The sequence below is a fragment of the Ovis canadensis genome, chromosome 16 (genome assembly GCF_042477335.2).
Source record: "Ovis canadensis isolate MfBH-ARS-UI-01 breed Bighorn chromosome 16, ARS-UI_OviCan_v2, whole genome shotgun sequence".
NCBI lineage: Eukaryota > Metazoa > Chordata > Mammalia > Artiodactyla > Bovidae > Ovis > Ovis canadensis.
The window spans coordinates 62,273,381-62,290,330 of NC_091260.1; the positions used below are offsets into that span (position 1 = coordinate 62,273,381).

The 16,950-nt window shown below is 37.4% G+C and overlaps 1 protein-coding gene across 1 annotated transcript in view; it reads left to right on the forward strand.

The window, feature by feature from the left end:
* LOC138421805 (cadherin-10) overlaps window positions 1-15,676 on the forward strand; it is a 187,446-nt gene extending 171,770 nt beyond the window's left edge. Inside the window, exons 10-12 of the mRNA XM_069556163.1 lie at window positions 964-1,072; window positions 4,672-4,923; window positions 14,616-15,676. Of these exons, the coding sequence (XP_069412264.1) occupies window positions 964-1,072; window positions 4,672-4,923; window positions 14,616-15,106 (852 nt within the window). The 3' untranslated portion in view covers window positions 15,107-15,676. The remainder of the gene's footprint in view (window positions 1-963; window positions 1,073-4,671; window positions 4,924-14,615) is intronic.
* The last annotated feature ends 1,274 nt before the right edge of the window (window positions 15,677-16,950 follow it).

Genomic DNA, 16,950 nt, shown 5'->3' on the forward strand with positions numbered 1-16,950 from the left:
CCCTTTTTAATCAACAAAACACCAGTAACAAACATTTCCATCAAATATCCATGTAATATTAAATTAAGTTAATGCAGTAAAAAGTATATTCCTGTAAGAATAAATTTGACCATTTTTATAGGCATTGACATATTTAACAACTTTTGAAGCCTTCTTGAAAAATATGCAAAAAACACATAAAATGTTATTATACATATAAGTTAAGGAAAAATTGATATGTATGCAACAATATATAGCTGTTATATATGTGTAATATTAATTCTTATATAATATGTTCAAAGTAGTGATATGATCATTAGATAAGGTGTTATATTTTCTTTGTTACTAGATAGCCTCTTATAGTCTCTTATCCTAAAATAAATCAGAGCTAACCCCTATAAAATAACCATTCTCCATAGTATGTATATGTTGAATTAAAAAATATGTAATTCTATTGAGAGTGCAAATGAATAACTACTCTAAAAATAGATAATGTTTTTCTTTCCTTTATAAAATTATGCATAATGATTCTATAAAATTTCCACATTCTTTGAATAGTTTTCACTTATTTTTGATGAAGAAGGAAGCTATAATTATAATAACTTTCTAAATTTTCCTACATTAAATAACTCCTCTAGATAAATGTTTAAACATACATGAAATACCTACTTATTGCAAATGCTACATCTAAATTCTTAAAACTATAAAAAATACTATGTTATTGCTCATTATTTTAATTAAAAAACGGATAGTATTCAGGAGAAATTGATAGTGAGAAAAAAGAAACAAAATCGAGAGAGTGAGAGAATGTTGCTATTGTGTAATAAAAGGATAGAATAACTGAAATAAAGATGCATGCTTATAAGGAAGAAAATAATTGTCTTTCAAAATGTTGGACAAATTGGATACTAAAAATTAAATATTATAAAGAAGATTTTAGCCATGGGAGCTTGATAAATGTACATTTTTTTTTCTCTTCTGCAGCTAATACAGACTATAAGTGCAGTAGACAAAGATGATCCTTTAGGTGGACAGAAATTTTTCTTCAGTTTAGCTGCTGTTAATCCAAACTTCACAGTACAAGACAATGAAGGTAAATTTTGGAATGTGTTCATTATGAATTAAGGTGACTTAACAAGAAATTTTCTCCAAATTAACAGCTACATACACATGATATATTAAATTTATAGATCTGATTGCAAAGGTTTGTTTTCACTAGATTTTTAATAAGATATTTTGGTAATTTCTTACTTAACAGAGTTTACATTGTTGAATTTTAAATAATAAAATACATGAAAGAAGACAGTATGTGGATATTAACGAAAACACTGGATCTTGCAAACTTCAGAAAGGCCAGAAATAATCAGTTCTTATAACAAAATAGTAAGCCACACAAGGAAATGAATGCCTTGGTGAGACTCTAGTGCAAACTTCAATGAGATTTAGCAACAACAGATTCACCATAGTCAAAAGGCCTAGAAGAGACAAAAAAAAAGAAAAGAAAAAAGCAGCCACATTAGCCTGTGAGGGAACTAAGAGCAAAAACATAGTTGGCAAAGATGAGATACACTATTTTCCTATATAACATATGAATTTTATATGTGATCAAAAATACTAAACATATTTATTGAATTCTTTTTTTTTAAAAAAGCAGAAACAAAACAGGTATGCTTGTTTTCGAGCAGCTATAGATATAATTATATACTCTTGCAAGAAATCTAATAACTACATTGGCATATGTACAATACTTTCCATGTATGTATACTGGGAGAGTGAGGTTGCTATAGTGCATCTGGTTGGCTTTCAGAATGTCTGAAAGCAGTTTAGGATAATGGATAGTTTTACACTGAGCAACTACTCATTTTTAATATTATAGGATTTTTGCACAAATCAGTTGAAGGGATTGCATCAGTTGGTAACATCTGTTTACTAAATCTGAGCTTTTGAAATGTATATGTTTTCTATCCCTCTGTGTGTGTTAGTCACTCAGTTGTGTCTGACTCTTTGAGACCACATGGACTACTTTGTCTGCCAGGCTCCTCTGTCCATGGGAATCCCCAGGCAAGAATACTAAAGCCAGTTCCTATTCCCTTCTCCAGGGGATCTTCCTAACCCAGGAATGGAACCTGGGTCTCTTGCATTGCAGCCAGATTCTTTACTGCCTGAGCCATCAGGGAAGCCATTCTACTCCTTTGGACACCTAAAATAATTGTGATTGGAAAAATTAACATAGAATTGGTAGATAAAATGCAAAATGCCAAATTACATCTGAATATCAGAAAAACAATACTCATCATTTTAATTTGCTGAATCTGGTAACTTAATCATAGGATTTAGACACGGCATTCTTTGTACTGAGTTGACAATATTGAACCTCTTTCTAATTGTATTTTAACTTGTTTTATATTCTTGTTAAACTGAGCCCTGGATCTCAACAAGCCATCTCTCAATTTTAAAAAGATTAAGAGACTTGAAATAGAACTGTCTTATCATAGCATTTCACAATTACTGGGAAACAATTAAAAACTAATCTTAATTAATTTTTGATAAATAGTACCATTTTCCTATATTAGGTATAGTTCCTGATCCTATGGCTGAAGCCATATGAATACAAACCTGAACATAACTAACTAGAATACCAGTAAAGTCTGGCACTCCACTCCCGTACTCTTGCCTGGAAAATTCCATGGATGGAGGAGCCTGGTAGGCTGCAGTCCATGGGGTTGCGAAGAGTTGGACACGACTGAGCGACTTCACTTTCACTTTTCACTTTCATGCATTGGAGAAGGAAATGGCAGCCCACTCCAGTGTTCTTGCCTGGAGAATCCCTGAGGCAGGGGAGCCTGGTGGGCTGCTGTCTATGGAGCTGCACAGAGTCGGACATGACTGAAGTGACTTAGCAGCAGCTGATGGAATATTTGATCTAATCTTGCATAAATTCACTACTTTCTGTTAATGGGTGAATTTTGAAAGAAATTCCAATGACAGACATGATCTTAAAGTTGATCTTCTTGAAAAAATACCCTTTCATTTATCTATAGCCTCATCTTAAAAATCTTTTAATTCTTTATCTTTTTAAAAATAATTTTCTGCCTCTGTGATACTACACTTGGTATCCCATGCATAAGAATCTCTTACTTTTCACTAATTTACAGATCAAAACTTTATTATATGATGATTTTTATGAATACTTAATAAAATGATTTGTATAGAATGGTTAAACTGAAAGCCACTAAGTCATGTTTGACTCTTTGTGACCCCATGGACTGTACAGTCCATGGAATTCTCCAGGCCAGAATACTGGAGTGGGTAGCCTTTCCATTCTCCAGGGGATCTTCCTAATCCAGGGATCGAAGCCAGGTCTCTTGCATTGCAGGTGGATTGTAAACCTTCTGTTGATCCTTTAATGTATCAAAGCTATTGTAGGCAAAATTAAGATTTTGAAATTTTTGAAAAGTTAAAAAAGTCTAAGCAAGAGGATTATAAAAATGCTTACATGCATATAAATGATTTATTTTAGTGTAGGTTTGTGAAAGGAAGAGCTGTATCCTAACACTTATTGGAAGAGAAGTCAAAATTGCAAAATTATCAGGGTTACAGTTGATTTATTAAATTTGCTTGCGCACATCTCTTTTGCTAGTCTACTTTCCTAGCTTATGTAGTAATCTACTGATGTAGTAAAATTTAACTTCTTGCTAAAATTTGGGAAATGATTATGTTCAACCAATATACTGCAAAAATATCATCACCCCTCTTCTTTTACAATTTTGCTAACCTGCTTCTTTGATTTAGCAATTGCCTAACACTCCCTTACCTACACTGGCATCTTAAACAGCCCTGTGGGGTGGCTAAAAAAGACCCAGCACATTGGACAGAGTGTGAAATTATCATCCATGTATATTTATTTTTCAGTATTTGTTATATAAAGCTAGAAGAAATATTATTAACTCACAACCCAGATTTGAGGATACTGGATAAGTTATCAGATAAAGGAAATATCAGTAGCAATGTACTAGGTAGTAGGGGCTAGATTAAGTCTCTACTTCTTTCAGTATGTCTGTCAGGCACTCTTACATTAGTGTCTTGCACCAACTATTTAAGTTATGCACTAGATTAATTTTAATGGGTGGAAATCTAAGTTCAAAAATATTAAGTAATTAGCTCACTGTTCTTCATATATTGGGACGTTTGAAAGTTTTTGACTGTATTATTGATTCTAAAAGTGCTAGTACCTAATATTTTTGTTCATGAATATTAAGATTAATGTGTGTTTTGTGTGTGGACACATATATTTGTAAACAAAAAACATTTATTAAGATTTTTTCTTTGGTATGCATAATATTTTATGTTTTTTGAAAACTCTGAAAATCATATGGTACCATCTCTATAGTCTTCATAAATGATCCGCTTATAAAAATCCACCATTTTGAACAGTGTGAGAATTAGTTAAAAATTTAATAAGTAATCATGCTATTAGATTCCTCAAACTATCATTTATTTTATGTATATTGCCTTGACTCCTTAAACTAGCTTATTTATCTTATCTATCCAAATGGCCATGCATACATTTGATAACAAGTTTGTGTTTTAAAAAGACACCTTTTTATCATATTTATGTGTTAAACCATGGTGATCAGGATAAGACAAATCAATTGTCCCCAGCTATTTTTAATATGTTAAAATTTATTTTAGATAATACTGCCAGAATTTTAACCAGAAAAAATGGATTCAATAGACATGAAATAAGCACTTATCTCTTGCCCGTCGTGATTTCGGACAACGATTACCCGATTCAGAGCAGCACGGGCACACTCACCATCCGCGTGTGCGCCTGCGATAGCCAAGGCAACATGCAGTCCTGCAGTGCTGAGGCGCTTCTCCTGCCTGCTGGGCTCAGCACAGGCGCTTTGATCGCCATTCTCCTCTGCATCATCATTCTGCTGGGTAAGAAAGGTTGGGGAAAATGTGCTTATTTCCTAGATGGCTTACTTCACTGTGTCTGTAAGAAATGTTTTTGTTAAAATTGCTGTTTTTGTTTAGTTGCTAAGTCCTAAGTTCCCCCTTGGTTGGGGGAAATAACCAAGATGGAACACCTCTAAAGCTTTTGTAGTGAAGAAAGTAAAAGTGGTAGTGTCTCAGTTGTGTCTGACTTTTTGTGACCCTATGGAATGTAACCCACCAGGCTCTTCTGTCCATGGAATTTCCCAGGCAAGAATACTGGAGTGGGCTGCCATTTCCTTCTCCAGGGGATCTTCCCAACCCAGGGGTCGAACCCCAGTCTCTCGCACTGCAGGCGGATTCTTTGCTGCTGAGCCACCAGGGAAGCCCGTCTATTAAAATATTTCCCCCCAAACTAACCACCCCCCGAATGTAAGTTAGATATCAATTAACCAGGATTGTTGTTTATATTAAAATACATCTGATCAGATAGAGGCATGACCTGTCTTTCTTAAATAATGAAACTGAAAGTTGAAGATATTTAACACATTTTGCAAGATTTCTGAGTGGCTAAGCCAAGGCCAGGCACCTCACTGTTGTCATTGTGTACATAGTTTTTCAGTAAACTGTATTTCCACGTTTTTTCTTATTATAGTTGGATGAAGGTCTCACTATGATACCTCTTTACTGTTTAATGTTAACAAAACCCTTTATCTGGTTCACTTGTCCCTAAAACGACAATATTTTATTCTATAACCCAGAGCGAATTGCTTTATAACTGCTTTTGAATCAAAAATCAAATTGCGTACTCTCTAGTTGCATTATCTTAAAGCTATTGTGAGTATTCCTGTGACCCTAATCAGAAAATACTGTACCTGACATTTTAAGAAGCAGTGAAATGAACTGGGATTTTGAAGCCAGTCTTAGTAAGTTTAATTATTCTCATTATTAGAAACTTTTTTATTGTGTAAGATCATTTAGTTGATAAGCTGTCTGAGGTTTTAAATCATTAGATCGCAAGTATATGTGTGGGCACAAATTATGAATTTAGCCAAAATAAAAGGTCATATTTCCTCAAAAACTTGTAGAATAAACAGTTTCTTTCTCTTGGTGGTGGCCTGTTTATTTTTTAATCACTTTGAAGGTCAAGAACAGTTGTCAATGGATTAAAACTTTCTTTTTTGTTGCATTTAAAAAAGCCCCTTGTTTGCTCTCTTAGACCAGCTTGAGGGCTAGAAGTCTTACAGTTCTAAGTAATAAAAGTGAAAAACATAACTTAATGCCACGTTACATAATAATATAATTGCCTTCATTCAGGCTGCTACACCAGAAATCCCTAGACTGGTAGCTTGAACCACATAAATTTCTCAGAGTCTGGAGACAGGGAAGTTCAAGATCAAGTCCAAGATTTTATGTTTGGTGAGGGCATACTTCCTCTTTCATGGATGGCTGTCTCATCTTATACCCTCACATGGAAGATAGAATCATCTCTCTCATGCCTCATTTGTTCTATTAAGTTTTAAAATTTCATTTATTTATATTTAAAATTACTTCATTTATTTATTTTATTTTTGTTTATTTTTATTTATTTATTTATTTATTTATTTAGGTTTTTTTATTTTTTAAATTTTAAAATCTTTAATTCTTACATGCGTTCCCAAACATGAACCCCCCTCCCACCTCCCTCCCCATAACATCTCTCTGGGTCATCCCCATGCACCAGCCCCAAGCATGCTGCATCCTGCGTCAGACATAGACTGGCGATTCAATTCTTACATGATACTATACATGTTAGACTGTCATTCTCCCAAATCATCCCACCTTCTCCCTCTCCCTCTGAGTCCAAAAGTCCGTTATACACATCTGTGTCTCTTTCCCTGTCTTGCATACAGGGTCGTCATTGCCATCTTCCTAAATTCCATATATATGTGTTAGTATACTGTATTGGTGTTTTTCTTTCTGGCTTACTTCACTCTGTATAATCGGCTCCAGTTTCATCCATCTCATCAGAACTGATTCAAATGAATTCTTTTCAACGGCTGAGTAATACTCCATTGTGTATATGTACCACAGCTTTCTTATCCATTCATCTGCTGATGGACATCTAGGTTGTTTCCATGTCCTGGCTATTATAAACAGTGCTGCGATGAACATTGGGGTACATGTGTCTCTTTCAATTCTGGTTTCCTCGGTGTGTATGCCCAGAAGTGGGATTGCTGGGTCATAAGGTAGTTCTATTTGCAATTTTTTAAGGAATCTCCACACTGTTCTCCATAGTGGCTGTACTAGTTTGCATTCCCACCAACAGTGTAGCAGGGATCCCTTTTCTCCACACCCTCTCCAGCATTTATTGCTTGCAGATTTTTGGATCGCAGCCATTCTGACTGGTGTGAACTGGTACCTCATTGTGGTCTTGATTTGCATTTCTCTAATAATGAGTGATGTTGAGCATCTTTTCATGTGTTTGTTAGCCATCCGTATGTCTTCTTTGGAGAAATGTCTATTTAGTTCTTTGGCCCATTTTTTGATTGGGTCGTTTATTTTTCTGGAATTGAGCTGCATAAGTTGCTTGTATATTTTTGAGATTAGTTGTTTGTCAGTTGCTTCATTTGCTATTATTTTCTCCCATTCAGAAGGCTGTCTTTTCACCTTGCTTATAGTTTCCTTTGTTGTGCAGAAGCTTTTAATTTTAATTAGATCCCATTTGTTTATTTTTGCTTTTATTTCCAGAATTCTGGGAGGTGGATCATAGAGGATCCTGCTGTGATTTATGTCTGAGAGTGTTTTGCCTATGTTCTCCTCTAGGAGTTTTATAGTTTCTGATCTTACATTTAGATCTTTAATCCATTTTGAGTTTATTTTTGTGTGCGGTGTTAGGAAGTGATCTAGTTTCATTCTTTTACAAGTGGTTGACCAGTTTTCCCAGCACCACTTGTTAAAGAGATTGTCTTTACTCCATTGTATATTCTTGCCTCCTTTGTCAAAGATAAGGTGTCCATATGTGTGTGGATTTATCTCTGGGCTTTCTATTTTGTTCCATTGATCTCTATGTCTGTCTTTGTGCCAGTACCATGCTGTCTTGATGACTGTGGCTTTGTAGTAGAGCCTGAAGTCAGGCAAGTTGATTCCTCCAGTTCCATTCTTCTTTCTCAAGATTGCTTTGGCTATTCGAGGTTTTTTGTATTTCCATACAAATCTTGAAATTATTTGTTCTAGTTCTGTGAAAAATGTGGCTGATAGCGTGATAGGGGTTGCATTGAATTTGTAAATTGCTTTGGGTAGTATACTCATTTTCACTATATTGACTCTTCCGATCCATGAACATGGAATATTTCTCCATCTATTAGTGTCCTCTTTGATTTCTTTCATCAGTGTTTTATAGTTTTCTATATATAGTTCTTTAGTTTCTTTAGGTAGATATATTCCTAAGTATTTTATTCTTGATTGGGCTGGGTCTTCATTGCTGTATGGGGACTTTCTCTAGTTGCACAAAGTGGAGGCTGCTCTCTAGCTGTGGTGTTTGGGCTTTGTATTGTGGTGGCTTCTTGTTGCAGAGCACAAACTCCAGGGAGAGCAGGTTCATTAGCTGTGGTACACACGCCTAGTTGCACCATGGTATGTGTTATCCTCCCAGACCAGGAACTGAATTCGTGTCCTTGCATTGGCAGGCAGATTCCCATTCACTAACACACCAGGGAAGTCTTTGTGTCCCTTTTTATAAGAACACTAATCCCACTCACTCATGAGGGTTCTACCTCCATGACCTAACTATCTCCCAAAGACTACACCTCTATGTACCATCACATTGGGAATATATTTAGGCTTTAAGATATGATTTGTAGGGGACACATTACATCCCTGATACCTCATTTGGTAGAGAATTCACCTACAATGCAGGAGATCCTGCTTCAATCCCGAGGTTGGGAAGGTCCCCAGAAGAAAGGAAAATCTACCCTCACTAGTATTCTGGCCTAGAGAATCCTATCGACTGTATATTTGCAAAGAGTTGGACACAACTGAATATCTTTCACTTCACTTCACTTCATTAGGTCTCAGTTTAGTTCAGTTCAGTAGCTCAGTTGTGTGTGTCTGACTCTTTGTGACCCCATGAAGTGCAGCACGCCAGGCCTCCCTGTCCATCACCAACTCCCAGAGTTCACCCCAACTCATGTTCATTGAGTCAGTGATGCCATCCAGCCATCTCATCCTCTGTTGTTCCCTTCTCCTACTGCCCCCAATCCCTCCCAGCATCAGAGTCTTTTCCAATGAACCAACTCTTCGCATGAGGTGGCCAAAGTATTAGAGTTTCAGCTTTAGCATCAGTCCTTCCAAAGAAATCCCAGGGTTGATCTCCTTCAGAATGGACTGGTTGAATCTCCTTGCAGTCCAAGGGACTCTCAAGAGTCTTCTCCAACACCACAGTTCAAAAGCATGAATTTTTTGGCGCTCAACTTTCTTCACAGTCCAACTCTTACATCCATACGTGACCAATGGAAAAACCATAGCCTTGACTAAATGGACCTTAGTTGGCAAAGTAATATACCTGCTTTTGAATATGCTATCTAGGTTGGTCATAACTTTCCTTCCAAGGAGTAAGCGTCTTTTAATTTCATGGCTGCAATCACCATCTGCAGCTATTTTGGAGCCCCAGAAAACAAAGTCTTACACTGTTTCCACTGTTTCCCCATCTATTTCCCATGAAGTAATGGGACCAGATGCCATGATCTTCGTTTTCTGAATGTTGAGCTTTAAGCCAACTTTTTCACTCTCCTCTTTCATTTTCATCAAGAGGCTTTTTAGGTCCTCTTCACTTTCTGCCGTAAGAGTGGTGTCATCTGCATATCTGAGGTGGTTGATATTTTTCCCGGCAATCTTGATTCCAGCTTGTGCTTCTTCCAGTCCAGCATTTCTCATAATGTACTCTGCATATAAGTTAAATAAGCAGGGTGACAATATACAGCCTTAACACACTCCTTTTCCTATTTGGAACCAGTCTGTTGTTCCATGTCCATTTCTGACTGTTGCTTCCTGACCTGCAAACAGGTTTCTCAAAAGGCAGGTCAAGTGGTCTGGTATTCCCATCTCTTGAAGAATTTTCCTCAGTTTATTGTGACCCACACAGTCAAAGGCTTTGGCATAGTCAATAAAGCAGAAATATATGTTTTTCTGGAACTCTCTTGCTTTTTCCATGATCCAGCAGATGTTGGCAATTTGATCTCTGGTTCCTCTACTTTTTCTAAAACCAGTTTGAACATCTGGAAGTTCATGGTTCATGTATTGCTGAAGCCTGGCTTGGAGAATTTTGAGCATCACTTTACTAGTGTGTGAGATGAGTTCAATAGTGCAGTAGTTTGAGCATTCTTTCTAGACCTGTAATAAATCCAATTTCCTTTAAGTGTTTGTTCTAATGAGATTAAGAATATATATATATATATATATATATATATATATATATATATATTCATATATGTACCTGGTAAGATCTTTTCCCTTACTTTCCTCATCTAATTGAATTCACATCTGTTTCTTCAAGTCATAATTTTTAAAGGATTATGATCAAAATGTTTGGGAATAAGGAATGAGGTTGAGAAACTAACACAACCAGCAGGAAATTGATTTTAACTTTCTCCTTTTATCTCTTACCATTATTATGATTACTAAAGTAACAAATTTATTATTATTGATACCTTCCCACAGGAGTAGGGAAATAACCTGTGTGAGTGATACACATTTCTACTTGTGGATCTATACTTATTATTAAGATACATCTAGTTGAGATTCATTTTCTATTGATGGGTGGAGCTGTGTTCCCTCCCTGTTATTTACCTCCAGCCAAACGATGGTGGAGGTAATGAAGATAATGGCGACCTCTGTCAAAAGGTCCCAGGTAAGCACTGCTACACTCAGTGCCCCCAACCCTACATCAGGTCACTGCCAACCCACTCCTCTGCCAGAGACTCCTGGCCAGTCAAAGGCAAGTCTGGATAAGTCTCTTGTGGGATCACTGCTCCTTTCTCCTGTGACCTGGTGTGTACAAGGTTCTGTTTGTGCCCTCCAAGACTCTGTTTCCCCAGTCCTGTGTAAGTTCTGGTGGCTCTATGGTGGGGTTAATGGTGACCTCCTTTAAGAGGGCTTATGCCATACCCAGTTATGCTGCAACTAAAGCACCTTGCCCTGCAGCAGTCCACTGCTGACCCATACCTCCTGGGGAGACACTCAAACATAGGTCTGTCTCAGTCTTTGTGAGGTCTCTGGGTCTCTGGGTCATGGTGTGCACAGTTTTGAGCCCTCCAAGCAAAAGGCAAGGGAGAAAAGGAAAGATATACCCATTTGAATACAGAGGTCCAAAGAATAGCAAAGAGAAATTAGAAAGCCTGTCTCAGTGATCAATGCAAAGAAATAGAGGAAACAGTAGAATGGGGAAGACTAGCGATCTCTTCAAGAAAACTAGAGATACCAAGGGAACATTTCATGTGAAGATGGGCACAATAAAGGACAGCAGTGGTATGGACCTAACAGAAGCAGAAGATATTAAGAAGAGGTGGCAAGAATACACAGAACTATACAAAAAAAGATCTTCACAATTCAGATAATCACAGTGGTGTGGTCACTCACCCTGAGCCAGACATACTGGAATATGAAGTCAAGTGGGCCTTAGTAAACAGCAGTATGAACAAAGCTTGTGGAGGTGATGGAATTCCAGTTGAGCTATTTCAAATTCTGAAAGATGATTCTGTGAAAGTGCTGCACTCAATATGGCAGCAAATTTGGAAAACTCAGCAGTGACCACAGGAATGGAAAAGGTTGGTTTTCATTCTAATTCCAAAGAAAGGCAAGTCTGAAGAATGCTCAAACTACCACACAATTGCATTTATCTCATATTCTAGCAAAGTATTGCTCAAAATTCTCCTAGCCAGGCTTCAACAAAACATGAACCATGAACTTCCATATTTTGAAGCTGGATTTAGAAAAGGGAGAGGAACCAGAGATCAAATTGCCAACATACTTTGGATCATCAAAAAAGCAAGAGAGTTCCAAGAAAACATCTACTTCTACTTTATTGGCTATGCCAAAACCTTTGACTGTGTGGATCACAACAAACTGGAAAATTCTGAAAGAGATGGGAATACCAGACCACCTGACCTGCCTCCTGAGAAATCTGTATGCAAGTCAGGAAGCAACAGTTAGAATTGGACATGGAACAATAGACTGTTTCCAAATCGGGAAAGGAGTATGTCAAAGCTGTATATTGTCACCCTGATTATTTATCTTATATGCAGAGTACATCATGAGAAACTCTGGGCTGGATGAAGTACAAGCTCGAGTCAAGATTGCCAGGAGAATTATCGATAACCTCAGATATGAAGATGATACCACCCTTATGGCAGAAAGTGAAGAAGAACTAAAGAGCCTCTTGATGAGAGTGAAAGAGGAGAGTGAAAAAAGTTGGCTTAAAGCTCAACATTAAGAAAACGAAGATCATGGCATCTGGTCCCATCACTTCATGACAAATAGATGGGGAAGCAATGGAAACAGTGAGAGATTTTATTTTGGGGAGCTCCAAAATCACTGCAGATAGTGACTGCAGCCATGAAATTAAAAGATGCTTACTCCTTGGAAGAAATGTTATGACCAACCTAGACAGCATATTCAAAAGCAGAGACATTACTTTGCCAACTAAGGTCCATCTAGTCAAGGCTATGGTTTTTCCAGTAGTCTTGTATAGATGTGAGAGCTGGTCTATAAAGAAACCTGAGCACCAAAGAATTGATGCTTTTGAACTGTGGCGCTGGAGAAGATTCTTGAGTCCCTTGCACTGCAAGGAGATCCAACCAGTCCATCCTAAAGGAAATCAGTCCTGACTATTCATTGAAAGGACTGATTCTGGAATCGAAACTCCAATACTTTGGCCACCTGATGCAGTTCAGTTCAGTTCAGTCGCTCAGTCGTGTCCAACTCTTTGCGACCCCATGAATCGCAGCACGCCAGGCCTCCCTGTCCATCACCATCTCCCAGAGTTCACTCAGACTCACGTCCACCGAGTCCATAATGCCATCCAGCCATCTCATCCTTGGCCGTCCCCTTCTCCTCCTGCCCTCAATCCCTCCCAGCATCAGAGTCTTTTCCAATGAGTCAACTCTTCGCATGAGATGGCCAAAGTACTGGAGCTTCAGCTTTAGCATCATTCCTTCCAAAGAACATCCAGGGCTGATCTCCTTCAGAATGGACTGGTTGGATCTCCTTGCAGTCCAAGGGACTCTCAAGAGTCTTCTCCAACACCACAGTTCAAAAGCATCAATTCTTCAGCGCTCAGTCTTCTTCACAGTTCAACTCTCACATCCATACATGACCACAGGAAAAACCATAACCTTGACTAGACGGACCTTAGTCGGCCAAGTAATGTCTCTGCTTTTGAATATGCTGTCTAGGTTGGTCATAAGTTTTCTTCCAAGGAGTAAGCGTCTTTTAATTTCATGGCTGCAGTCACCATCTGAAGTGATTTTGGAGCCACCAGAAAATAAAGTCTGACACTGTTTCTACTGTTTCCCCATCTATTTCCCATGAAGTGATGGGACCAGATGCCATGATCTTCGTTTTCTGAATGTTGAGCTTTAAGCCAACTGTTTCGCTCTCCTCTTTCACTTTCATCAAGAGGCTTTTTAGTTCCTCTTCACTTTCTGCCATAAGGGTGGTGTCATCTACAGCTGACTCATTTGAAAAGACCCTGATGCTGGGAAAGATTGAAGACAGGAGGAGAAGGGGATGACAGAGGATGAGATGGTAGGATGGCATCACTGACTCAATGGACATGAATTTGAGTAAACTCTGAGAGTTGGTGATGGAAAGGGAGGGCTGGGGTGCTGCAGTCCTTGGGGCTGAAAAGCTCCGACAGGACTGAGAGACTGAGCGAGCAGTTGAGTTGAGATTCATATGTGATTTTTGTAGTTAATTCAGTGTAGTATTTTGAATTCACTCTTTGCCATCATGTGACCCAGCATTTCCTTTAATCTCTTGAGTCGTATATATTTCCATGGAAAATCTGGTAAATTTCTAAGCCAATAATGTCTAAATAATGTGGTCTTTCCCCCACAAGTAATTAAGGTGCTCCAGGAACAGCACAAGAAAAAAAAGTACGTAAATCCATCATCAATGCTTTTTAACAGATATGAATACTTTATATCTTGTGAAGAAAGCTGCCTTTTTAACATTGCATACAAATGTAAAACTATGGGCGTATGTTTGCCCTTCTTAGTTGTTTTATTTGAAACTGAATTTGATTTGGGTCTTTTTTATGCAACATCTTATGTCACTATTTAATGCAAAATAGAAATGATATCTACCATCAGGAACTATCTTTAAACAGTTCTTAGAAAAATAGGCAAGTCACAATATTTCAAAAACTCTTACACATTGCTTTAAAAATAATTCAGAATCACTGTTCTTAAACTTTAACCATTTTAGTAAATCCTTCAACATTCCCCTTTCCTCTCACCATCGCCCCCTTCAACTCTGCAAAAAAAAAAAAAAAAAAAAAAATTAAGAAAGTGCATAATTAATCCTAAATTCTAACCTGTTCCAGAAAAACCTAAATAACTTAAACTGGTTTATAGTACCTCCCCTTGTTATTTATAGAGTGTTTCAGACGAATCTCTAATGCATCTTTCTTTTTTTTTTTTCTTCCTTTTTCTTTTCTGAAGTTATAGTAGTACTGTTCGCAGCTCTGAAAAGACAGCGGAAAAAAGAGCCTCTGATCTTGTCTAAAGAAGACATCAGAGACAACATCGTGAGCTATAATGATGAAGGTGGCGGAGAGGAGGACACTCAGGCCTTTGATATCGGCACCTTAAGGAATCCGGCCGCTATTGAGGAAAAAAAGCTGCGGCGAGATATTATTCCAGAAACCTTATTTATCCCCCGGAGGACTCCGACGGCCCCGGATAACGCGGACGTCCGGGATTTCATCAATGAGAGGCTCAAGGAGCACGACCTGGATCCCACGGCGCCTCCCTACGACTCGCTCGCTACCTACGCCTACGAAGGGAACGACTCCATCGCCGAGTCTCTGAGTTCCTTGGAATCAGGTACCACTGATGGAGACCAAAACTACGATTACCTCCGAGAGTGGGGCCCTCGGTTTAACAAGCTGGCGGAGATGTACGGCGGCGGGGAAAGCGACAAAGACGCTTAACCAAGGATATCTGTTCTGCTCCAGCAAAGGGAAGTTAACTTGACCCACACCGTCTCCACTTCACAATGTTTGGTATTCCAGGAGAATTTTCCTGCCACTCAGCACAATTTTCTTTCCCCATTTCCTTTTTAATTTGTTCAGTAATTACATTAATTCTTCCCTGTAGGATGTCTCATGGAATATATACGACATTTTATTTAATCACTTCCAAGAGCCAAAGCTATGGAAATTTAGTGTCGTTCATCTTAGGAAATAAAAGATAATTTCAGAATCATGAACAGGATAGTCCTCCCTTAAACAACCTCACAGACAAGCCGCTTCTGTTAGGTACATGCCCTGCCCTTGCAAATGAAACTTTTAAAAAGGTGAAGAAAAATTTCAAAGTATATCCTGTTCTGTACGTTAAATTAAAAAAACAAAAACAAAAACATGTACATGTGGTGTTAGTAGATGTGATATGCAACCTGGTATACAAACGTTTGTGCAATTTCATTTCATCAAATTCTATCTGCTAATGTTTTATATTTATATTTTTGTATTTATTTTTAAAAAATAAACCAGTTTTTACAACTACCTTGTCTGTAGCTTCTTTTTTTAACCCCCTCCAGGAAGAAAGCATTCTCCAGGGACTAAATATTTTGGTACAAAATTACACTGAATGCAGGTAAGAACACAAACTCGTTATAATTACTATTGAGTAACTAAATCCATATGATTTGCATAAGAATTATTTTTCCAATCAGTCTTGCTATTTTGTGATATGTGAAAACCCCTTCACATTAAAAATGATCGTCATTTACAGATCACCTAAAAATTTACCATGTAAGAAAATTTAAAATATAGCCATCTTGCTACTAAATATCGCCAAACACCAGCAATGCAGTCATTTCATTTTGTTTTTAACTCACTAAAATAATATCTGAAAGAATGAAACATTTTCTTATTTTTGTATGACATTTGTGCTATTCAGGTTTATGGGCAATAATAGTTCAGACAGATTTCATACTGAAATAATCTTTTAATGGAAAATATGCTTACCTCCCACAGTGACTGAAATTCTAGTAATGACAGTAATAATGCTGAGTATTCCATTAAGATACAGCAATGTAATTATGTAAAATTTCCAGAAATCCATTACATATTACATATTTGTAACAAAGTCTGTTTTTCTGTCAACGAATGATTGAATAGAAAGGGAAAAGAAGGACTGACTGTTAATTATCCAGAGTTCCTGAGATTCAGGGAAGCCAGCTACCATTAAATGATGCCTCTTTTCTCAAGATCCAAACATGATTTATTCATAAATGGAGCACTTTGTTGGGTCTACACTAGGAAGTCACATTCCCTGCCGAGTTTATCATAAACAATACCAAAGATCTCTGTGCTTTTCAATTAGTGAAAATGGTATGCTTTTGGAGTGAGTCAAAGGGCAATATTGACATATCCTTAATGCAGAATTAATTTTTACGGTCTTCTTGAATGATATTTTCCCCCCAGCTTCCAGACTAAAAGACTTACATCCCTCTGACCACAGAGGTTTTAGTTTTCACAGTAATATAATCATGAAAGAAAACCCATGTGTTTTAATTAAAATTACAGTCACCTTAGAAAGCTAAATGGAAAAACAACAAAAAAAGAAAGCTAAATGACATATCAGACCATAGTAAAGCCTAAGTTGGTCAGCTTCCTATATTCCAAGAACCCATTCTCACACTCAGAAAGTTGACTGTCAGAAAGACAAAATTTAAGGGAAAAAGAACTTTTGATCATATATGCTGAACTAAAGAGAATACTCTTTATTCAAATAAAATCAGCAAAAAATGGAAAAGATGAAAGTATATCTC